At 47.6% G+C, this 22,863-nt stretch overlaps 5 protein-coding genes across 6 annotated transcripts in view; 3 read left to right on the top strand and 2 right to left on the bottom strand.

The window, feature by feature from the left end:
* LOC120906387 (transient receptor potential protein) overlaps positions 1-335 on the top strand; it is a 6,352-nt gene extending 6,017 nt beyond the window's left edge. Inside the window, exon 14 of the mRNA XM_040318000.1 lies at positions 1-335. This exon is cut by the window's left edge and continues 143 nt beyond it. Within this exon, the coding sequence (XP_040173934.1) occupies positions 1-320 (320 nt within the window). The 3' untranslated portion in view covers positions 321-335.
* Positions 336-1,064: 729 nt separating this feature from the next.
* On the top strand, positions 1,065-3,218 carry LOC120905564 (vegetative cell wall protein gp1-like). Its single transcript, XM_040316480.1, has 2 exons — positions 1,065-1,088; positions 2,580-3,218. The coding sequence occupies exons 1-2, from the start codon at positions 1,065-1,067 to the stop codon at positions 3,216-3,218; spliced, it is 663 nt and encodes a 220-aa protein (XP_040172414.1).
* Positions 3,219-5,704: 2,486 nt separating this feature from the next.
* Positions 5,705-9,078, top strand: LOC120906612 (cardio acceleratory peptide 2b). 2 transcript variants are annotated; one of them, XM_040318409.1, is made up of 3 exons: positions 5,705-6,061; positions 7,644-7,793; positions 7,875-9,078. In XM_040318409.1, exons 1-3 carry the CDS (start codon positions 5,971-5,973, stop codon positions 8,156-8,158), a joined length of 525 nt encoding a protein of 174 aa, XP_040174343.1. In that variant the 5' UTR covers positions 5,705-5,970; the 3' UTR covers positions 8,159-9,078. The 2 variants fall into 2 exon arrangements, with proteins under 2 accessions (XP_040174343.1, XP_040174344.1); XM_040318410.1 differs by having other exon boundaries at positions 7,878-9,078.
* A 2,807-nt stretch (positions 9,079-11,885) lies between these two features.
* LOC120905565 (amelogenin-like) lies at positions 11,886-12,505 on the bottom strand. Its single transcript, XM_040316481.1, has 2 exons — positions 12,461-12,505; positions 11,886-12,299 (listed from the first exon to the last, which is right to left on the bottom strand). Exons 1-2 carry the CDS (start codon positions 12,503-12,505, stop codon positions 11,886-11,888), a joined length of 459 nt encoding a protein of 152 aa, XP_040172415.1.
* Positions 12,506-13,186: 681 nt separating this feature from the next.
* Positions 13,187-21,025, bottom strand: LOC120906418. The gene is made up of 5 exons (XM_040318088.1): positions 20,465-21,025; positions 14,749-14,928; positions 14,460-14,667; positions 14,088-14,379; positions 13,187-13,995 (listed from the first exon to the last, which is right to left on the bottom strand). Exons 1-5 carry the CDS (start codon positions 20,525-20,527, stop codon positions 13,818-13,820), a joined length of 921 nt encoding a protein of 306 aa, XP_040174022.1. The 5' UTR covers positions 20,528-21,025; the 3' UTR covers positions 13,187-13,817.
* Between the last annotated feature and the right edge of the window lie 1,838 nt (positions 21,026-22,863).

The raw sequence follows: 22,863 nt of genomic DNA on the forward strand, positions 1-22,863 counted from the left end.
TGGACACGGACCATCTGGTCGAGTACAACCCGAAGCTGTCGGAGGTGACGCCGGTGACGCGCGTCGCCTACGTCAAGTTCATGACGACCAAGATGAAGAAGGACGCGGCGGATGTGGCGGCGGCCACGGCCGCGGCGGAGGCGGCCGGCGCGAGCGAAACCTCGACCTCGACCTTCGAGAACGAGCGCCGCCAGACGTGGAAGCGCAGCTCGCTCAAGAACCTGGTCGACATGAAGGACAAGATCAGCGTAAGTGGCCCGGGGCGTGGGTTGTTACAGGGTTACGTTGCTGTCGTGGCGTTGTTCTGCCTCCAAGACTGATTGCAAGAATGATGGCAGATGTCTAATAGCAGTGTCACAGTGGCATTCTACTGATAGACATCTATTCTAATTTAATTTACAATTTCTTCTAAACTTTTTTGTGGTTCCTCGACCATTTCACGCCAATAACTATGAAAAAAAGAGGTGATAATCATACAACCAATGAAAAGAGATTAATTTGACTGGGTGTAACGTTAATCTGTTGGGGAATACAATTACAAATTTTCAGTTCCACCCTCACTTATACCGCTAATCACTGCTTGAAGGTATTTATCTGTTTCGGGTTGCATAAAAGGCATCTTGAAAAGGGATTTCTGGTAATGCCTTTCAGTTAAAAACAATCTCTCAGACGAATTAAACACCATAAGAAACGAAAGGCTGAATTTTCAAACGGATAAATAACCTCTCGCATCGAATAGGCGTCTATTTAACCTTTATCGGACATTTACAGGCTTTTCCAGGAGTTCTAAAAGCTGTGGGACATTTTAATTGACTCTTTCTCAAGTGAAATGAACTTAATGTAATGGGAATTGGACTCTATAACATCCTTGTTGTACAAATCGAGTTGGAATTTCCAAGGAGCCATAGAGTTGAATTATCAACATATGAAGTTCACTTCCCATTAGAAAGAATCAAGGAAGTGTCCCACAACTATGAGAACCCCTGGAAAACCCTGTATTAATGCTCTTATTAGACCTTTCATGTCTTTTTTCGACATTTACCTGCACGGTGGCTGTGGAAAAAATGGAGGGAAATAGTGATAGTGATGTATGCAAATAGTTCAACTTTAATGAAAATCATTAGTGGCTTCTTCTATTCTTTTTCTTGATTCGAGTCGATAAATTTGACTCGATTGCTTCTTGAAATATGCTTATTGTTACGGAAGTCTGTTAGGGAAATTGCATCGAGACGGGCATCCCAAATCGTAGTTGAACTCTCGGCGATGCATTTAAAATACGTAAGCAGAATTTGAATATAAGGAAAAACCATAAGGAATTTCCTGATAATTAATCAAAAGAAACAATTTTTGTATATAATTTCACTGAATGTGTGTCTTTTAGTCCATCAAATTTGATTGGAATGGCGGTAAATGATTTGCGTTACTGGATTTTAACACATATCAGTACTAAATTTTTCATAACGTGAAACTGGAATATTATACTTCAAAACAGCTAAAACATCAATTCATTTCCCGCTCGGTTTTTGATCGAGAATGACTGGCTAGAATCGGCTCTCGAATCAAACGAACACGTAGACGCTTTCATGTGTATAACTCGCTTACTTGACACATTTCTGTAGAAACCTCTGAGCCGCTATTGAAAGCGGGATACAGGTGTCCCCCGAGATACGACTATATTTAGGACCAAAAAAATGTCCCAAAGGAAGGCGTAAGTCGAAATAGTCGTCTGTCGAATATCTGTGAATGTAAGGTTTATAACTGAAATTGAAGAGTCGGAATCTATGAAATCGTGTATTTTATGAAAATAATGTACGATAATGTATTAGTTTCCTCCACAAGCCGTTTACACATTATAGATATTCAAGACCGGGGAGTTGTGGAATCTGTGGAAATGTCTTTGTAACGATTACCAGCACAGAAATCAAAAAAAAAAAAAAATACCTCAATTTCGTCTCAATGACAACTTTTCAGCTGTCAAAATCAAAATCGTCGTATCTTCGAATCGTCGTGACTCGAGGGGGTCGTAACTCGGGGGACGCCTGTAGTCTAGTTGCATAGTAGACCTGATTTCCTTAGCAATATTCCAGGCGACGTCGAGACTTCTCAATTGCAAGAATAGTATCCGTTGGGATTTATTCGTTTAGCAGTCCTTTGCTTATATTTAGGTATGGTTTTATAGTAAACACAGCAAAAGCCTTTTTTAAATGTCACACTACCCGTAAGCACTACATATTGCAGACATTTGTTGTCAGTAAGTCAATATCTGTCTTTTTAAACAATGTATGAAACAATTCGTCAATACAATACTCAGAATCACTGAAGGAAATAATACAATAATACAATTTAAGTCAATTTTCAATGCTCCAATCAAGTCTGCTGGCATACACTTCCAAAAATTGCCCTGTTTTTAAAGAGATGTTTTTCCTAGTACATCAAAGCTCCTATCCAGAGAATTGATTATAAACGCTTGATTCAAAAATTATGAAAAAAGAAACGCAATTGCTAATTAACGAGCTTTTAGAATTATAAGTGATTTACTTCAACTAAACTGCGATCCAGGCAAACATTAATGCTTAAAGAAAATCAGTATTCCCTTGGAGGTAGTACACGTCACCATCCATTGGAAAGCGAGTGGGGAGCAGCCACCGGACCCGGACGAGCAGGAGGCCGCCGAGCCGGCTGAATCGACCACGGCCACGGTCACGGTGGAGGAGCCGCATCCCGCCGAACCCTCGCCGGAGGAGGAACCGCCGGAGGACGTACGGGCGGAGCCCCGGCCGAAGGTGCGCGTCCGTTCGCCCATCATCGAGGACCCGAACGAGGAGCGCGAGGACACGCCGTGCTGTGCCAGCCCGCCACCACCGCCGGAACCGATCCCCGAGCGGCCGGTGTCGCCGATTCCGCCCAACAGCCCGGAACGTCATCCCGTGCCGGAGATTGAGTCACCCTCACCACCACCACCAGCAGCAGCAGCAACGGGTACCAAATCACCGGAAGTGCCTGCCCGCTGTCAGGACACGCTGTCGCCCACCGGTTCCACCAAGTCAACCGAATCGGTCCGCCCCAAGCCGGCGACGCCCTCGTCCAAGGCGCCGGAGCGGCTCACGCTCAGTCCAACCCCCTCCGGCCCGTCGGAGGACACCGGCGGTCCGATGGCGTCACCCTCGAACCGCGGCAAGTCCAAGAGCACGGGCCGCAATCTGGGCGGCTGGATCTAGGGTGGGGGGAATCGTTCCTTTCACAGAAGATTCGCCACAGGGCTGTTTCGCTGCCAACCGCTGCTTTGCTACCGGGTTGCGTTCGATTTGCCTGACACTGTGCTCCACTGACTTATTTCCCCCCCCCCCCTTTGGCCCTGCCCGCAACTCGCTGCGCCGCCCTGTTTCCAAGCTGCTGTCCAAGCGTCTTTGCGTGGTCCAGCTTACCAACCCCGGCAAGCCGCTTAGCATCGTTAATTAGCGATAATTTGTTTGTTTTGCACTTTGATTGGGCGAAAGCAATGTGGTTTCCACCATATCCAGCCCTTTTTGCCGAGTGACGTCCCACAGCTACTGTGCGTGCCCATGCCCATCCATTGACACACTATCGATTTTGCATTTCGCTTCCCTTGTGCGGCTGATGACGCTCGTTCGAAAACACCTTACTACACACAAAAATTATCGCCTCACAAATTTATGGCCGTGAGCGTAGTAGTTGTGTTTGTTTTTCCTGCCCACTCCATTCTTTTCTTCTTATTCTTCTTGCTCGTGTTTAATCTCCAATCCCAAAGCGTAACGCGGCAAAGGACGCGAGCCGTCGGTCTAACAATGTGCACGCTTCGCCATAATTGCGCCATTTGTAGATTGAGTGGACTTTGGTGGTGGTTTTTGGTCCTTCGAACCGGATGCTACTCACAACGAGCTACACCGAAGTCACGTAGCAACACACACACACACATGAGGCCGGATTTGGCAATGATCACATCGCTTAATAAATACAGCAACACATGCAGCAGGCGTGCGTGTGCGAGCATCGAATGCTTCTGCATTTAGCAGCAACGGGGACGTCTTAGCGGGTGAATACATACCGACCTCCCCCCCCCCTCCCCCCGGAGTATGCATTAATTAATGTTACGAAACAAAGTTTGCTAACATTGCCACGTACTAGGAATTATATGTACCTTGTTTCCCCCCCCCCACTTTTGAATGTGTTTGTTTGTGTATTATTGCTGGTGCAACCACTACTACTACTACTATTACTACTACTACTACTACTATTACTGTTACTACTTACAATTTCGGTGTGTTTGAACGCATAATGCTGTGGTACATGCTGCAATAAAGTAAACGCTGGACGCATTATAGACGCGAATACAAAATCCATATTGCGCCAGAACTCGTGATGCAAATTCGTGGGGTTTTTTTTTTCATTCTGCCTTCTGCCCTGTTGTACTGGGGCGTTAGATATGTTGTTGAGAAATTAATCTGCTTTACTTCTTGTTTCTGTTTTTGATCCGCCAAATATTAAGAATTTCCAGACTTGAAGAATTTCCCATTGACATACATTCGGCAGCGATTGGTGGAGAACACTCGTGTCTGGAGAGCTTTCGTGTCTGCATCCAGGCAAACGCATCCAGCACATCCTACATTAAACTGCACTGCACTGACACTTAAGCGTACAAACCACTTGAAGCTGATGTTGGTCTAATAATGGCATCTTGGCAAATCTTGGATCGTCCAGCCTCAGCTGTTCGCTATGCTCCTCTTCCCACCCTGGAGCATCCAGACGCTCACGGAGCATCACAAAATTGGGCATCTTTATTGGAGATTGAATTTAAACATCCTCGTACGCCCCAGGACTGCCTCAACGAGGAACCTACTACGGTCGTAGCGTAAAAAAAACAATCCCTAACCTGTTGCTGATGCTACCTAGGGTCGCTTACAGCAAAAATAGCATCATAGCATCTGCCACCATGGGGTGCGATACATCTCGGACGCCAATATTGTACTTCCTGTGGACCAAACGGTCAGCCCAACGAATGTCCGAACGAAAATTAATCGCTGCGCATTTGTTTCAATCCCGTCCCGGCGACTACGACCCCGGGATCGATGGCATGACGGGGGCGCAGTTTGATTTGTTCTTTATTTAGTTTTAAAATCAATACCTTGCACACACAACCACACGCAAACACGCACTGCATCGACTAATGAAAGAATCGTTACCGCGCGAAGATGCAGACACCTCGCCCCCCCCCCCCCCCCCCTGGGACGGAAGCCACGGCCCGCTGGGAAAGGAAAGTTTCGCTCCGGCCTGGTGCCTGACCCGCTGGTTAATCGAGCTAATCAAGGAATCTGTTGGACACTCGGTGGTGGCCGCCCTTTTTCGCACGTCACCTGTCGGCTCGTTGCTGTTACTGTTGCGAGTTTGCGAGGGCGTTAGATAAACTGCCGAACTGCCGCCCGAGCTGGGAGGATTTAGAATGGTACTGTTTGGGGTTGAAGATTTTTGCTCCCTTTTTTTGTTGTTGTTTTTTTTCCTTTCTATGCCTTTCTATTGCTATTGCAAGCAGGGCAAGAAGGATGGCTCATCGCCGAGGGTACACCACCGCCCGATGACATGCGCTCAACGGTCCAGCGCTCGTCGGTTTGCTGCACACGGCCACGGCTAGTACCTGTGATCCTGTGGCAGTATAAAAGACGCCTAGCCGGCCAACCAGCTCGTCACAGCACGAACCGCAGCCAGCCAGTGCAGCAGGAGGATCGTTCCGCGTAAGGACACCCATACCCACATCATTCAACCCCGTGCTCGATCATCGCGTACTTAGTACCAGCACCGCTGCCAACGGAAAACTCCCAGAAATCTCCAATCTCACGAAAATCCAACGAGTGTGTGTGTGTGTTAGTGTGTGTTAACGGTGCAGTTGTGCAGGTTTTTGCTCCGTTGCTTGCCGGTGGCCCAGGTCGTGCACGCTCCGATCTCTTGTCCGCGATAATGTTGGCCGGCTCGCAAGCGAAACCGCCGGTGTGCGTAGCGCTCGCGCTGGTACTGCTGGGTGTCACCGTACATCTTGCCGGCGCGGAAGGTAAGTAGTAGCTTGAGGGGAGCCGAGTCCACTACCGCCAAGGACTGTCGGCGCTGCACCGGGGCCAGCTTAACGACTGTTTGCCCAACGTGCCTGTGTTGTTGCTTGCTGCGGGAACGGGGTTTACACGGTTTATCTTCGGCCCGATAAAGTATGGCTTTTCGATGATCTTGGGATCTTCGGGTGGGTGGGTGTGTGTCGTCGGATGGAAGTGGGTGATAATAAAAGGAAAACAAATTATGAGCGGGCGCAGGAGTAATGGTAATCGAATTTGGGACGGCAGTCTGGGGGCTGTGTCGATTAAAAAAGGAAGGTGTGAAATTGAAAAACCCGTTTTTTTCGAGTAGATGCTATGCAAATCGATTGTAGATGCAATTCAATCGCTATCGACTCGTAGAAACTGATTGATTTTAGTTCGAACGTTATTAATCGAATTAATAACGGCTTGTCCGGGAATAATTGATTGAGCTTTAGCGGGTAGAAACGGAGTGACCGCTTTAGTCTCATTGTTAGCGTACGATGCACGCGATCTAGCCGGCCTTGGTTCAAATCTTGAAAGTCTCGCATGAATGATACAGTTTAAAATTTCACTAATATTATTCGTTAATAATAATTGTGATTAAGGATGGAACCACAATGCTGCTTCTTCAATTGTTGTGTAATGAGCAAAAACACAAAATTTTAGATAGTGTGATTTTTCATTACTAATTTGAAACAGTTAAAGATCATAATATTTGGTGTCTTCAAATTTGTGACCGCAATGGTGATGCGGAGTTGATAAATATAATAGCTTATCACGATTTTAGCCTTTTTCTATCAGTTATCAGAAATAAGTTATATTTATAAATTATATCTTTCGCGATTTTATTTTTGCCCATATGGAAACATTAAAAAATGAATTATTGGAAATGCATCGCTTCTACCAGTTCCTTTTAATTTTAATAATAATCACAGTTGAAGTAGTTTAGAAAGCATAGAAATTCGTAAATGGAATAATTTCCTTTTAATCTAGAGCAACTAGAGCGTTTCTGTGACAAATTTTAGAATCCATTCACTGTGCACATCAACTTTAAGTGACGAACGTTTCAGCAGAGTCGAAGATTATTGCCACAAGCACCTCGTCTCGGTGAATCCACGGCCCGGGATTTGCCTTCCAGGTTTGGCCTAACTATCGTAAATACTCCCGCTGTATGGGGGAGGAATTGGGGTACGAAGGAGTAGGTGATGGGAGTGATATGATACGAGATTAATTCTACGACACATTCAGCTGCAAACGGGCCGTTATGGGCGGGCATGTGCTGTGATGCCTAATGGCGTTGATGGTGCTTGGCAAATGAGCCTGTTCAAAGCCACAGCCGCGGGCAGAAAGATGGTAGAACAGTGCGTTCTGCCGCAACGGGTCCAACAAACCCGAGCCCCGAGCAGCAACAGCAAAGCCGTAACCGGTCGTTATCAATTAGCACTTTCCGCACGCAAAATCGTGTAGAATCGCCGATGGCGCTCTGGCGCCTTCCCCCTTTATCGCCATTATGTAATCTGAATGTTGTGTGCGTGTGTGTGTGTTGTTTTTTCCCCGTGGTAGCGCCCGAGTTTGAGTCGGTGGGACGGGTGAGCAAGCGGGGCCCCACCGTCGGACTGTTTGCGTTTCCGCGCGTCGGCCGCAGCGATCCGGAGCTGAACCTCGACTGGGAGTCGTCCGCCATGCTGCCGCTGGAGACTGCCGACGACTACGGTAAGAACGGTGCACGGTCATCCTTTGGGAGCTGTGACCATATCCTGCTGCCTTCCTTTCTGTTTTTTTTTTTCCTGCCAGAAGACTACCCGATGAAGGAGATGAAGCGGCAGGGACTGGTGCCGTTCCCTCGCGTCGGCCGCTCGGGCAAATCGGAGCTGGCAATGGCGGCCGCACGGTACTGGCAGGCGGCCCGTAACCTCCAGCAGCAGCAGCAGCAGAGCGTCGTGAAGCGGGCCGGTGGCACGGGTGCCAACAGCGCCATGTGGTTCGGACCGCGGCTGGGCAAACGGGGCCGCTTCGGTGTCGCCGCAGCGAGCGGTAGCAGCGAGCAGCAGCAGCAGGTTAAGGCGGAACAGCTGTAAGCGTCACCTGTGGACTTGTCATCTGTACGCATTCACCTGCACCCTCCTCTATTTCCGGTTCCACTGTTTCACGTGTGTGTGTGTGTGTGTGTGTAGCTGAACACTGTTCCCTGTTGATGTTTCCTTGGATAGAGAGATGAAATAGAAAGAAACAATGTAATCCTTAGGCTACAACCCAACCAAAGCAAAGGGCTAAGATATTGTCCTCAATGTTCACTGTCCTCAGATGTTGCTGAGTGTTACATTTAAAGATACGTTTTGTTATTCTGTTACTACTACTGCTGAACGTGCTTGAAGGATGCTACAAGTTGGCAGCTTGAACAAAAAAAAGTCTATTCGTTGATGTAATTAGTTTCCCAATCAACCAATATCCAAGTCCATTATGTTACCCTCATAAAATCTGCTGGAACTGGATCTTGCAATGTCTGGAGCAAGCTCTGGGCTACTATTGGACCGCACCATCCTGAATTCGAGCGGGTCCTCGGGGCTCGGGAGAGTACAAATTCGCGATGGAAAATGACGTTGCAGGCTGGCGGGCAGCTGAAGGAATGGGCCTGCTGGTGCAGCCCGATTCCCCCAGTTGCCTGACGTTGTTTTCCACGCTCGCAGCGCGCTCACCGACGCCCCACCGACCCTGTACTGCTGTACCGACATTAACCGAGCGACCGACGCTACCTGGTAGACCTGGTTTACTTTAAGTTACCCACCAATAGACACACTAGATGGTCTCAACCCGACAGGGAGTCTTCAGTATCAGAGTCTTGTGTGTTGCATCAACAGTAGTGGCAAAATGGTGGATTTAGCAAGAAGAAGAAAAAAAAGGCAAATTGTATTATTACTAGCTAACAGCAAACTGCAGATGGCAGACAAGAAAATTGACAAAAAAAAACGACACAAAACACACCGATAAAACCGTTGTTCAATTATGAGACATTGTTGTTGTAAATAATGGGAAAAATAAACTAACACAACCAAACCAAATAAAAAAAAAAAAACACAATTCTAGACAAAATCAAAAATGGCACTGAAATCAACTCGTAGTTGGTGTTTGTTTTTAATTTCTGAAAAGTAGCATCTTTTTCACAGAAGAATCGTCGTTGCTTGGGATGGGATGTCGTAGCCAACTTCATTAATTTGAATCGTGTTTCGAATACGATTAGAGCGGCTCCGTCTATAGCTAAATCATACCCAGAGCAATGATGAGTCGTCGAAGTCTTTTGCCCGTTAGAACTGTTAGAGTCATCCAAGCCTTCCTGAGGAGATATTTTCTACTGTTGCTAAACGAAATCATGTTTGGATTCACCGATTGTAAACATGATTTCAAATGTATGCAATGAATTATTTTAAGCTCTTCAAACATTTGGAAAGTACATTAATGTAACCCATCAGTAATTGTTTCAAATGTTTCAAGCATTTCGCAAACTTTCCTTACCAAGTTTCTTACAGCTGACACAAAGCTTTTCAATGCTACGCTTAGGAACTTTCCCAAGCATCCTTTGTGCAAGTTTTAGTCATTATTGCGATATTGTACACTCCAAATAGCTTTCACTGGAAAAGCTTTCGTATCTCACGCTATCAGATGAAAGTTTGAAAAGCGTACGTTAAAGTCTCTCAGCTATTTTCTCAAAAAAGCTTCCCTTTTAAAAAGCATCTACTGTGTGCATGAATTTGAAATGTTGGGTCAGTGACTGGTTTTCTCTTTCGTGCTCTATTGGTCCTTAGATTCCATACTGAATCTGGCTTTGCTATTTTTCAAACAATTCAGTTCGGTTACGCGGACACAGTGAAGAAGTCACATTAGAAAAACAATGTTTTCTTTTTGTGAGCCAGTTTCCTGTGCTGGCTAAAGCATTTCTGAAATTCATGTGCTCCACGAGTATCCGTTGTCATCAAACGCTTATCTACAATACGGAGCATGGACCAACCATGACCTACGGTATCCCAAATTCCATCAAAACTACTTCAGAAGCAACATATCAACACAAAATGACGAGTTCAACAAAGATTCGGTCTGTGTGTTCAGAGCGACCCTAAGACCCATCGACAGCTTCTCGTGAAGGAACTGAGCAAGAGAGGAAGAATCATCAGCAACAGTAACTCGAGAAGCCATTTCCGTAAGCAGTGCACAGCCAACGTGCTAGTTGAGAACAGGGCTTGGCGTGTCGTGATGATTTTCGCCAAGTATTGGCCTCATCGCATCTCAACTCCCTTAAGGTACGTTCGGGCCTATCAAGCAGTTATTGCTTGCTTTTGTTTTAATTTTGTTTATGTTATGAGGTCTGGATCTCAATGGCAAAAGACAAAACTATGAGATTGTTCATCCGGTATGTGTTTTATGTCATTGAGTCGATCGGCACAGAAATTAGGAGCCGTTAAATGGTGGTATGAGCCATGCTGAGCTAGCGATGGATAAAGTTGTAGTGTGGCAATCGATCTCCCGTTTACAAAATTCCAAATGTAGAAGACGAAATAATTCCTGCAAAAGGCATTGAAAATCGGTTATCAATATCTACCGCATCTCCAGCAAGTACCTTGTACGGAAAATGTGGGATATGTTACTTTTTGTCCGAGAAATCAATCTCACGAAATTTGGTAAGCTTAACCATTAGCGTCATGGTTTATGCGTCTTGGGCTGGTTAAGCAAACTCGCCCCAAATAATTCAACGGAAGGACAACTGAGCTTGACAGATAATTCAAAGATTTGTATTGTGGAATTTATTACCTAGGACTTGAGGTAATGAACCAGATGAATCATCGCCGTCTTCAATTTGCTTCCTCAGTTTTGACGGCCGAGTCCGCTACGCTTCCAAGCAATACTTTTGTAGGAACCAGGTTGTCCCCAAGATACGCTATTAATGCATACCGAGAAGAACCCGCGTATTTTGACTTTCCGCATGTGTTGAATTTGCGGAATCCAGCCAAAATCTACAAATGTTCGTGCAATTTTCTTTAAAATGGTTTGAAAAGAATCATTCGATATGGTTCTGTTTCAAGATTATAGTTTTGTAGCTTTAAAAATAATTTATAAAACTCCATAAAAAATGTATCAATTTTACATTGTACCATTGATGTGTTACATAAGTACAATTAGCTCAGGGAACTGGAAATTTTAGAAAACCAAGTTTCTCCGAATCCACTTATAAGAGGTATCGCGTATCTCGGAGACCACCTGCACATAATTTTAAAGTGTTTTAACAAAATAGCAATAATATAATGTTTTGCAAATAAACAGAATACATTTCTTAATCCTGCCACAACACTCTAACATACAGTTTGTCTGGTCATTCATAATATTTGTGTAATTTTGTTTAATTTTGTTACGTAACAAGCCAACATTCATCCAGTTCCCTAATCCATCGCTAGCAGCGCATACTAGCGGCAAACATAAATAGAGCTGCCATTTTGCTGGTGCGATGCCGATGCTCTGGTTGGTTCAAACTTGTAACGAACATTTTGAACCGACAGATCATTGGCCAGATACCAAGATAAAACAAAAAAAAATCTGCACGCCTGTACAGCATGCTGCAAGCGTTTCGATTCATCTTTAAACGAACGAACGAACGTCAAACGGAACGATCGCAACTAGGTTAAACATTTTGAACTTAGGAGGTTCAGTTGGAACTGCTGGTTCGATCGAAATGGTAGGTTCGGTCGGAACAGTAGTATCGCCAGAACAGTATGATAGGTTCGATCCAAGTGGTAGCTTCCGTAGGACCAGTAGGTTCAGTTAGAGCGCTAGGTTCAATCGGAACGGTAGATTCGGTTGGAACGGTAGGTTCGGTTGAAACGGTAGGTTCGGATGGAACGGTATATTCGGTTGGAAAGGTAGGTTCGGTTGGAACGGTAGGTTCGGTTGGAACGGTAGGTTCGGTTGGAACGGTAGGTTCGGTTGGAACGGTAGGTTCGGTTGGAACGGTAGGTTCGCTTGGAACGATAGGTTCGGTTGGAACGGTAGGTTCGCTTGGAACGATAGGTTCGGTTGGAACGGTAGGTTCGGTTGGAATGGTAGGTTCGGTTGGAATGGTAGGTTCAGTTGGAATGGTAGGTTCGGTTGGAACGGCAGGTTCGGTTGGAACGGCAGGTTCGATCTGAACGGCAGGTTCGATATGAACGGCAGGTTCGACCGGAACAGCAGGTTCGACTGGAACGGCAGGTTCGGTCGGAACGAACTGTAACGTACATTCCTCCCCCCCCCCTCCCCGCTCATCGCATAGGAAACCGTTGGTACTGAGTCAGTGTATTGCCATTTGAAGTCCACTCCCAACTCATCGCATTCAAAACAAAACTTTCAACCGAACGTACCGGACCCATCCGTTCCGTTGCCAGTTCCAAGTAAGGCACGATCATGTGCAGACCTGTGCAGCGACAAGCGCCGCAACGTTGGAGCGAAAGTAAAGCCTACCGCTGGCGCTAGTTTTCCATAAACTGCTCGATGCGGGAAAGCAAGTCTACCATCAAAGTATGTGTTGCCATAATTTTGCTTTATAGCAATAACTGACAGCATCTACGAGCATCTGCCGCGGACGACAGCCGGTGTATCCTTTCTCGCAATTTGAATGTGGACAGGACATGCGCCCTGGGTATCCGCCGCTGCCTTCGGGCTGTGATTCGGTGTTTCGGCAAGTGCAGCCACTCCAGTGGGTCTGCAGCTTCCGCACGCACCGGATGTCGCACCGGACGGCGGACGCTCGGTCCCAGGCTCAGCGCGATACGCGCCCGTAAGTTCGCAGCACTAAAGCCACACACCACCGCGCAGGAAGGGAAAGGATTCGTCGGGCTGGCTTTTGCGGGGCACGGATACTCGATTCCAGTCTTTATGCAAAAGAGTTGTACGGGGCAGGTCGCGTTGGCTATTGCGGCCCCCTCCCGCCAATCAAATCGCGGATCATTAGCGCACCACGTTCGAGGGCTAATGATTTCAAATGAAACTGCCGCTGCAAATCTACAGTCCCAATCACACCACCGCGCAACAGGTTGTGCTGTTGAGGAGATATTTCGGCGTAGAAGTACAAAACGCACGCACTTTTGTTTGTTGTTTGTTGTTGTTGTTTGGACAAAAATACATAAAAACACAGAGTTTGCTATATATTTGGCATGCACTATGAAAAAAAAAAAAAACAAAACTTGGTAGTCGCGCGTCACTAAGCCTAAAATCGCAATGCGCCCGGGTTTGCGCTGCTAAATGCCTGTGTCACTGGTTGGTTCGGGCTGTCTTTGATGGACCGGAGTGGTCCCTGGGGGTTTTTTTTTTCGTTGCCCGTTTTCCAATTAGAAATGCTTCGGTCGAGCGAAGCGTGGATGCGAGTCCGTTTCGAGAACACTCATTGTTTCTGTGAGTGGGTGTGAATATGTGCGGTAGTAGTAGCAGTAATAGTAGTATTAGTAATTTACAGTAGTAACCGCTAAACGAAAGGATACAATTAGCCAGCAAGTCCAGGCCGGAATGTCCGAACCGAGTGTCTGGCGAATTCGTGTAAAACGCGCTCAACTAATTCTACGATACGAGGGGCAATGTGGCGCGTGCACACACACAAACACACACACACACACACACACGTCCCGTGTTATGGCATTTTTTTCTTTTCCTCTCCTTTCACTCTCTCTCTCTCTCTCTCTCTCTCTCTCTCTCTCTCTCTGTCTCCCCTATGGTTTGGGATCATTACGGTGCAACCCGGACGTGCGTACACTTGCAGCAGGACGGGAACGTCACCTCGACCAGATCGAACTTGTTCGCGTTCGGCGCCACGCTGAACAGCTTGTGCGTCCGGTACGTCTGCTGGCACTTCAGCTCGTACCCGTGGCCGGTGTGGCTGTTGCTGCATCTGCCGCCCAGATTGCTGCAACCATCAAACAAAGAATAAATAATAATAATTAGTATTTTGGCAGCTGCCTGATGCAGTCGCATGTCGTAGCCCCAAACCCTGCATACCTGCACGTTTCGTACGAGATGGACTGGAAGAAGTTCTCCATGTTGACGATCATGTAGTCGTTCACCTTGGTCGGATATTCGGTGTGCGCGATCGAGTTGCACAGATACTTGTCGCCCTCGCTGTCGACGCGCGTGGAGAGCGGCTCGCGCTTGATGCTTCCCTCGAACAGGTCCGCGTACTTGTCCATATTCTTCTGCAGAATTTTGTCGATCGTGGCGCGCGGATAGTGCGGCGGGTAGGACCCATTCTCGAACGTGATTTTTTCCGGATCGTTCGTAAAGAGCTCATTGACTGCATCAAAAAACAACAACAAAAAATACAAAAATGTTAAAAAGGGATGAATCAAAACAGACAAACACGATCCGCCATACGCTTCAGAAAGTAGTTGTCGCCCTCCTCGAACGGTTTGTCCGTCGACTGCTGCTCCTGTGCGGCCGGCTGCACCGGCACGGGCACCTTCGGCGGGTCGGCAAACTTGGGCACCAGCTTGCCCTCGGCGTCGCGCACCACGTACAGCAGCGGGCTGTTCTCGTTCTTGTCGATCGGTTGCTTCGAGCGCGTGCTGCCACCGCTCGGGTGCTGCAAAAGAAAAACGAGAACATCCAAAGGGGAAAGGTCTTTACACTTTCTTTTTTTTGCCGTTTATTCCACCCTACTTACCGCCCGAGCGACGAGCTCGGTCGGCGACGGTTCCACCTCGTCGCTCTGCCCGTCCTTTGACGCTGGCGCCGGTTTGCCAAAGTCCTTCCGGAAGATGCGCTCGATGTTGGCGTTCACGTCGTCGTCGCGGATTGCGCGATCGCGTATCAGCGGCACGTACGACTGCGGGCTGGCGTGGAGCTGTGTTGGCAGGGGCAGAGGCAGAGGAAGTAGAATGAGTCAACAGGCAGTAGGTAGGGCACACTTTTGGCGGTACTAGGCAGGGCCACACGCACGCTAAAACGTTATCAGCTGTGATGCATTATACAGAACCAGGTACAATACACATGCAATGACGTCCGTACGGTACCCTTTGGCACTGGCGATGAATAATAAATGATGTGTGCGGGAATACTCACACACACACACACACACACACACACACACACACACACACACACACACACACACACACACACACACACACACGATGACTTCCGGACCTGATTAGGAATGCGTGATCCAGGTTCCCAGACTCGCAGGTCATTGCGGAACTTATGCTCCAGTTTCGACCTCCGGACCCGTTAAAAATCGGTCCCACCACCCATTCTCAACCTCCAACCAGGTGCACCTGGCCCGCAATATATCGGCATTGCGCCTGGTGGTTGTTTAGTGTGAAAAGTTTGGAAAAATGTCAAAGTTCACTACCGATGACTCCCGCCGGAGCGTACGTTCCCGTTCCGGCGTGGCATTTTTTTTGTGTGTGCTGTGTTCTGTGTATTCCGAAAGCACAGGCAGCTTTGAAGGTCTATGTGGTAGCCCTCTGTGTATATATATATATATATATATATATATATATATATATATATATATATATATATATATATATATATATATATACATATATACATATATATATATGTGTGTGTGTGTGTGTGTGTGTGTGTGTGTGTGTGTGTGTGTGTGTGTGTGTGTGTCTGTCTGTGTGTGTGTGTCTGTGTGTGTGTGTCTGTGTCTGTGTGTGTGTGTGTGTGTGTGTGTGTGTGTGTGTGTGTGTGTGTGTGTGTGTGTGTGTGTGTGTGTGTGTGTGTGTGTGTGTGTGTGTGTGTGTGTGTGTGTGTGTGTGTGTGTGTGTGTGTGTGTGTGTGTGTGTGTGTGTGTGTGTGTTTGGAGTTTTCCCGCAAACGACCGATAATGTTCGAAACTCTTCGTTTGCTTCGCAGGTCCCCTAAGCGACCCCCCCCCCCCAAAAAGGTCGCCGGTGTGCGGTTTATTGAAATTTAAGCCTCCGCTCGCTCCCAATCGTTGTACAACTATTTGCTTCCCTATTGATTAATAATTTGCTTAGTTTCGTGTCCCAGAAGAGTCGCCAGCATGGCAACCCCTACCAACAAACCCAGGGCGAGCAAATGGTCGGAATTGAAGCAAACGAAAAATTTTGGAGTACGTCCCAGAGATGCAGGTGTGCTGATTCAATTTCTGGTAAGACCACACACACACACACACCACATTGGACACCAATGGGCAACGGATTTCGGAGTGTCTGTTTCACCTTTTGCATCCGTGGACTGGGTGGTCATCCCATTTTGTTCCTGTTCCGGGTAGCCAGTAGAAGAAAGAAAGAAGCACAGAAAAACCCTCATCACCCAGACGGTAATGTGATTGAACGAAGAAGCAGCGAGAGTCCCAGAATTCAGCGTAGCGCTTGGCGAGTGCATAAATTCGTGCACCTGAAGGGGTACTAAAAATAGCCAAAAGCTCATCCAACTCAAACTGCTCGGGGTCGCCATCATCACCGAGTTCGTCTTCCTCGTTGCGCTGAATGGCCCACTCCACGCCCGAAAGGGCGGCGGCGCTACACGCTGCTGCATACGGGGGAGATGATGTTATCGCATTTTAAACGGGCCCAGCCGAGTTTCGCTCATTGAATAAACACAAGCCGGGTAGAGTGGGATGGAGGGGGCTCAGCTTCCTTCTAAATTTCCGCCCTTGAGCACCCTTGCGCAAGGTTATGGTTTGAGGTGATGCAGCCTGGCAGGTTTGTGGATTGTGCGGTTCTGTTCTGTTCGCGCAATCTTCGCAATGGTGAAGCAGCCGGATGCAGCTTCCATCTTTTGCAGCTTCTGTCCGGTTCCTTGCTCCTTGACCGGTGCGCTCCGCGTTCAAGTGGGGGCAGGTTTCGTGTTCGTCTCTTCCTAGCACTTTCGCACTGAGCTACCGAGCTGCATGTTTATGCAAACGAGGCTCGAGCGATTATCCAGATTGTCCGATTTGTTTTTTTTTCTTTCTGCGAGGAGAGGGTGGTGAACGTCATGGTTCACCGATGGTCAACTACTTATGCCGCAAGCGAGCGAACGAGCGGAGCAGGCGATGAATGGAATATGGTTTCGACGTTTGCAAGTTTTGCGGCAAGGAACGTTTGGCTCACATGATCACACCACCTTCTTGCTAAATGAAAGCACTCCCCAGCATCGGGAGTGGTGCAATAGTTTGCGCGTTGAATTGATAGAGACATATGTAGAATGGGCCTCAAGCTACCTAATGGAGACGTAATCTATATTGACGCGCAGAATGCCGCGGCGTAGTGACGAGAGTGTTTTAATTGATGAACCTTAACGTGCAATAACCTGCTGCGATTGAGCTGGCGCCCGTGGTACAGTCGTCAAGCCGTTGCAACAACACGGTCTCCGGTGCCCCCGTTGTGGGTTCGAATCGGCACACGTAGGATCCAACTATGTACATTGGAGAATTCCTTTTACGAAGTAGTATCATTCACAGATCCGAGACAAAGGTGTTGTGTTGTTGCCTTCGCCTTTTAATAATAGACTCCAAAAATACGGCTGTGTGTCTTTGACTGACGTCATCCCATGTTCGGCTGTTTATCTAAATATATAGCGACCGGGGGAGAGCTCTCTAGTGTGTTGAGCGTAGTAAAAAAGCAGCTTGCCAAAATGTGTGTGTGTGTGTGTGTATGGGAGGATGATGACTCCAGTCAATCATCTCACTCAATTGAAATTTCCCCGTCCTTTATTCCCCCGGCGAGTCGCGCTCCGCCAATTATCCCCTAAGTATACATACACACAGCCGACCAGAATAGCTAGTAGCAGCAGCAGCACAGCACACAAAGGCGCAACCTGTTTTCGCCAGAACCACATTCAATAGGGAGAGAGCACTCTTGCCAGCAAATAACAACAACAACAACAGCACAGAGCAGAACCACCATACAAATTCTAGCTTTTGGAGAGCATACACATACACACATCAACACACATCCGGGCACGCAGGTGTTTTAAGGAAGGAGGAGAGGGAGAAGAGAGGAATGGCAGAGAGGAGGGGAGCGTTGTGGCGCGTGCACATCCATCAACATATATCGGCGCTGATGTTTCGCTGGGATTTCCCGAACCCCCCTGATGGCTACCCCGGGCTTATGGCATACTTGTATGTGTGTCGCTGATGCGGAAGTGATGCACGCTATTCCGCTATTTTTCGATACGTACATATCCGGAATACAAAGGCCTGGAAGGTGGCCGCCGGAGAGAGAGAGAGAGAGAGAGAGAGAGTGAGTGCAAGAGAACAAGAGAGGTCTCGAAATAGACACCGGAACTGGTCGCGACTCCCATCACCATCCGTTTTGGTACCCCACCAAGTGGGTCGTTAATATTCTTCCGTTTTTTTTGTTTTCAAGATATGTTTACTCCCCCCACAGGTTCGTTTGGTGTGGCGAAAGACTTGGAACGTCCGACGAATTTGTTTGCGCGCTTTATGCTTATCTAAAAGGGGGAGTCAGAACGGGAGGGGAGGTTTTTGTTTAAGGGTATCGGCATGGCTCCTACTTTAACAGCACCGTCATTAAAGCCCGTCGGAGTCGGAGAGTGTTTTAACAACTACTAAAAAGTTTACGGCACGCTTCCGATGCCCCCTGAGTTATGAATATTTTCCAATCTTTACGGTTGGCACTTTCTAAATGGCTTCATTCTAGGTGCTATTGCTAGGTGCTTCCGCTTTAACGGCTAATGAAAAGGCGACAACTTCGCGCGCAAACAAAAAAAGGAACACTATCCCGCAGGCACCGTGACTCATTTCGCCAGCCCCAATTTCAAGTGCTGCTGCAAGTGCTCTGCCCCGCATCGCTGCGAAGGTGCGAACTGTACGATCTGCGATTTAGCGAGTGCAGCGGAATGGTGCACCGTAGAGGTCCGGTTATTCTGCGCCAGTCTCTAGTAGCGGAGCTTGCCCGGTCTGATGTTGTTGCGTCATATTGGCGAGAGCTTTTTTTTTTTGCTTCTATTTTGTTTCGTTTACATTTGCTTTACATTCTCCCGTTGCGAGGGACGCTTGCTGCGCCGCACACACAGGCACAGCGCGCGCGCGCTCTCGATCGGGTCCGGTTCGGATGAGCGAGCGAGCGCGGTGATGTACCGGCCCGGTCTGTCCCGCTCGCACACTCGCACAGTGAGCGGCGTGGGAAGGCGGGCAGATTGTTTGGCTCCAGGTTTTTTCGCGATCGTACACGGAACAGCTGTATACAGCGCTAATCAGTGAGTGTGTGTGTGTGTGGGTGTGTGCTAGGATGAATGTTGCGGCGCGGGCCAGTCCCAAGCAAAGCGCGTACCGGCCGGTGCGTTTTTCTCTTCTTCTTTCTCCTTCACTACTGACCCAATGTGGGATGGGTTCGATCGATCACCGCTCTGGAAGGGTTCGAGACGCATCTCTCCACTCTCTATCAGCTGTGCCAAAGGTGATACGATGAGATGAATCCACAGTGAAAGAGAGAGACAGAGAGCACGTGAGAATGTAAATGACAAGCCCAGACCAGTTGGGTTCATTTTAGTGTTGGCCGTTCCGATTCGAACCTAGTAAAAAAAAACGTTCCGTTCTTAAGTAAAATAAGTAAAATCATCTAAAATGTTTTGGGATGTTTATTGCGGCTCCCACAGCTGGATGACAGCTCGTTAGTTTTTGTGCCAGACTGTACCAACCAACAATGTGTGTTAAAATAAGAATGTGTTCAAAATAATTATTTTATTAAACACATTTAGACGGTTTCGTGGTACAGTCTTCTGCTCAGACCCCTCATTCGTGGGACTAACTATCCTGCTAATCGTAATCAATGAGTCACCGAAAGCCAGGCCCACTAGCGGTGGTACACAGGCAGGCCTTGACCGACAATGGTTGTTGCGTCAAAGCAGAACAAGAAGTAGAAGTTGCCCCCGAAGCGACACGTTCCGTTCCTTTTCAAAGCTGAACTAGTTCCCCGTTCCGTTCCTTTGTTTGAGCGGGTTTCCCACCACTAGTTCCGTTCAACGGGCCGCACCATATGTGTAAACAAAAGCGAGCCTTCCCCGTGCCAAACCGTGTTTGTGTGCGAGGAACAACAACAACAACGCTGTACGGCACACCTACGCAACACGCTCATTCCACACGCAACACCGGCGTGACGTCATCCACAGTTGCCAAAAACCGAACGCGTCCGCTGGGCTGTCACTTTATGCGTTGAGCAACCAGTCCATATGACAAACAGTTCGCCATCCGGGCACCGGTTTTGGGCAGCTGTTCCACATTAGCTCCACCGTCGGGATTGTCCCTCTTCCGCCGGTCGCACGATAGCAAACGTTGTCGCTCGCTCGCCATCTGTCAAATGCGATCGGCGAAATTGATATCGCGCCACCGTGATCTCATCTGCACCACGACCACAACAACGACAACGCACTAGTAAAACACAAGCGCCCGCTCTTACCGACACGATGCCCAGCTGGAAGGTAAGCAGGAGCAGCCCCAGGTTGAGGTGATGGCGACCCATCGTCGACGGGCTTTCGGCGCTGGTTGATCGCGGTTGGGCCCAGCGGGTGCTCGGAAAGGGGTAGCCGCTTGAACTTTCGCTCCACTCCTGGTGGTTGGGGCTGTAACGCGTGACCTTCACCCTGTACGCGTTGCTGCTTCTTCTTTCTTTTTTTCTTTCTGTTATTGTTTTGAGCACACAGAGCTTCACACGGAGGGCACACTTTCACCCACGGAGAGACACTAAGCACTACACACACACGCACACACACACACACCAATCTGTATCGCGTAACCTGGCACACGCACGATGATTGGCGAACGCGTTGGAAACTACCGGAACGTTGGGCTAGGGCGCGCGCGCGCAAAAAAAAAACCCGTAACCCGCCTCAATTTTCTACCACACGACGGTCCCCCCTACCACCGCACCAGGTTTGAGCGAGGGATCTGCGAACGGGGTGGCGTTCGACTTCGATTTCGACCTCTCCGATCACTGCGCATCTACTAGTAGCGACGCATTCGCCTGCAACGATTAAATACTTTAACAACAGAGTCCGAGAGGGAGAGAGAGAGAGAGCGAGCAGCCGATCGAGCGCTCGATCAGCGCGGCTGTGCTTTACGACGATCGTACTCTCGCTCTCTTATTCTCCATCTATCACTCTCTCTCTCTCGCTCGGTCGTGCTCTCCAGCGCTCGTCACAACTGCTCTCGGGCAGGGGTGCTCATCTCACTACTAAGAATATCGTGCGAGCCCTCTGACTCTTGTCGGCTGATGCGTCATCAGCCTGAAAGGGTACCGGAAAGGGGTTAAATGGGGCCTGCACGTGTGATGTAATTTTGGGAAACGTGCTTTACTGATAATGGGTTTTGCGTTTATCGCTTGACAAGATTTGGTACGTTTTGTTTTCGTTTTATGGGAGATTCTTAGCCGGCCGCCCAACGGCTCAGCAACGGTCTTCGGCTGACTCACTGCAGAAGCGACCTGCTCGGCGCAACGAAAATGGTGCGGCGAATGTGAATTATGATAAAGAACAAGGACGAGGTAACAGCGATCCATGCCATAGTGGATTGCCCGGGATTAAACAAGAGGCGAAAGATCTCCGTTGGAGCCAAAGCCTCTATAAACATTCCAACAACAATTGCCCGGGATTAGATAACTGCAAGAAAGAAGTGCCATTTAAAGAGGAACGTTGAGCGTACCCTTTCATAACTAGATCAACTTTGAATGCTTCAGAAACAGTCCCTTTAACTGGTGCAATGTGTGCATAACGTGCCACTACAATTGTGCTACCTGCTAGCGATCATTTGTTCTGTTAGCATTGTTTTGACCATGGAAGTAGCTTTTATTTACTTTTCATACGTTATATCGGAAACAGTTTCTTACGTAGCAAGTTTTCGTCGTGCAACGAGCGTGTCACTGGAGTCACCATAGAGGCGAAAGAACTCCGTTGGAGCCAAAGCCTCTCTAAACTATTCCAACAACAACAACAACAACTGGAGTCACCGGTTAAGCTCAGATGCCGAGGATCTTCTGTAGTTCATATTAAAAAAAAACAGAAATTTTATGTCATATAAGCGGTTATCGCACACGGCTAAGTACTTCGATATTCGGATGAAGTTTATCCTTCAAACGCGGGCTTTGACATGAAAAATCCTGTCGTACGTGTAATAACGCATTTTTGAACCAACAAGATGATTCATGGCTAGTTTAAGTTTGTTCAATGATATTTTATGTTTTTTTTTTTTTTTGGAATCACTAACCAACATTTATTGCTGCTTCTTTGTTTTCAACCGTCGGCATACATTCTTGGGAACGCATTCTGTTTGACTGACAGAGACCAAGCTTGGAGCAAAACCGCATCGGGCTAGTCAGATTCCGATTTTCTGCAGAACTTGGAATCGGAAAAGGTAGTTCGTAGCTGTGCGTGATAACCGCTATAATGCGACAAATGAAGCTAACCGGTTTGATGATTTCAATGTTTAAACAGCAGCTTCGTGGTATAACGTTGTGAGAGCTACGAACTGAAAATCTGATCAAAAAAAGATGCTTCCATACTCTATCAGTAACAAAAAGCAAAATTATCATCCACAGCAGTTTATAACAGGTTAAAAACCCCTGTACCGGGTCAATTATAACGCTTTCACGACTGTAACACCTGAAATCTCGATGAGTGCAACCCCGCAGCGGTTTCGAGCGCGATCGGTTTGAACCGTTTAACACGTTCAGCTCTATGGCGGTTCCTAGGGACCGACAGTGCATGTTTTTCATAAGAACATCGTTGGCCTGTATTGTAATGACTTTTATTTTTGTTTTCCTATATGATTTAAAATGAAACATAAATGCAGTTTAAATTGATT

This window comes from Anopheles arabiensis, chromosome X (assembly GCF_016920715.1).
Source record: "Anopheles arabiensis isolate DONGOLA chromosome X, AaraD3, whole genome shotgun sequence".
Classification (NCBI taxonomy): domain Eukaryota; kingdom Metazoa; phylum Arthropoda; class Insecta; order Diptera; family Culicidae; genus Anopheles; species Anopheles arabiensis.

Bases quoted from the DNA above. Each gene is read 5' to 3' on its own strand.
- LOC120905565 (XM_040316481.1), bottom strand. From the start codon at position 12,505: ATGATCGTGCCTTACTTGGAACTGGCAACGGAACGGATGGGTCCG. The intron at 12,300-12,460 runs GTACGTTCGGTT...CTGCCGTTCCAG, and splicing joins CAACGGAACGGATGGGTCCG to TCGAACCTGCTGTTCCGGTC.
- LOC120906612 (XM_040318409.1), top strand. From the start codon at position 5,971: ATGTTGGCCGGCTCGCAAGCGAAACCGCCGGTGTGCGTAGCGCTCGCG. The intron at 6,062-7,643 runs GTAAGTAGTAGC...TCCCCGTGGTAG, and splicing joins ACATCTTGCCGGCGCGGAAG to CGCCCGAGTTTGAGTCGGTG. The intron at 7,794-7,874 runs GTAAGAACGGTG...TTTTCCTGCCAG, and splicing joins GGAGACTGCCGACGACTACG to AAGACTACCCGATGAAGGAG.
- LOC120906418 (XM_040318088.1), bottom strand. From the start codon at position 20,527: ATGGGTCGCCATCACCTCAACCTGGGGCTGCTCCTGCTTACCTTCCAG. The intron at 14,929-20,464 runs GTAAGAGCGGGC...CTGCCAACACAG, and splicing joins TCCAGCTGGGCATCGTGTCG to CTCCACGCCAGCCCGCAGTC. The intron at 14,380-14,459 runs GTATGGCGGATC...TTTTTGATGCAG, and splicing joins CGACAACTACTTTCTGAAGC to TCAATGAGCTCTTTACGAAC.
- LOC120905564 (XM_040316480.1), top strand. From the start codon at position 1,065: ATGGAGGGAAATAGTGATAGTGAT. The intron at 1,089-2,579 runs GTATGCAAATAG...TAATGCTTAAAG, and splicing joins AGGGAAATAGTGATAGTGAT to AAAATCAGTATTCCCTTGGA.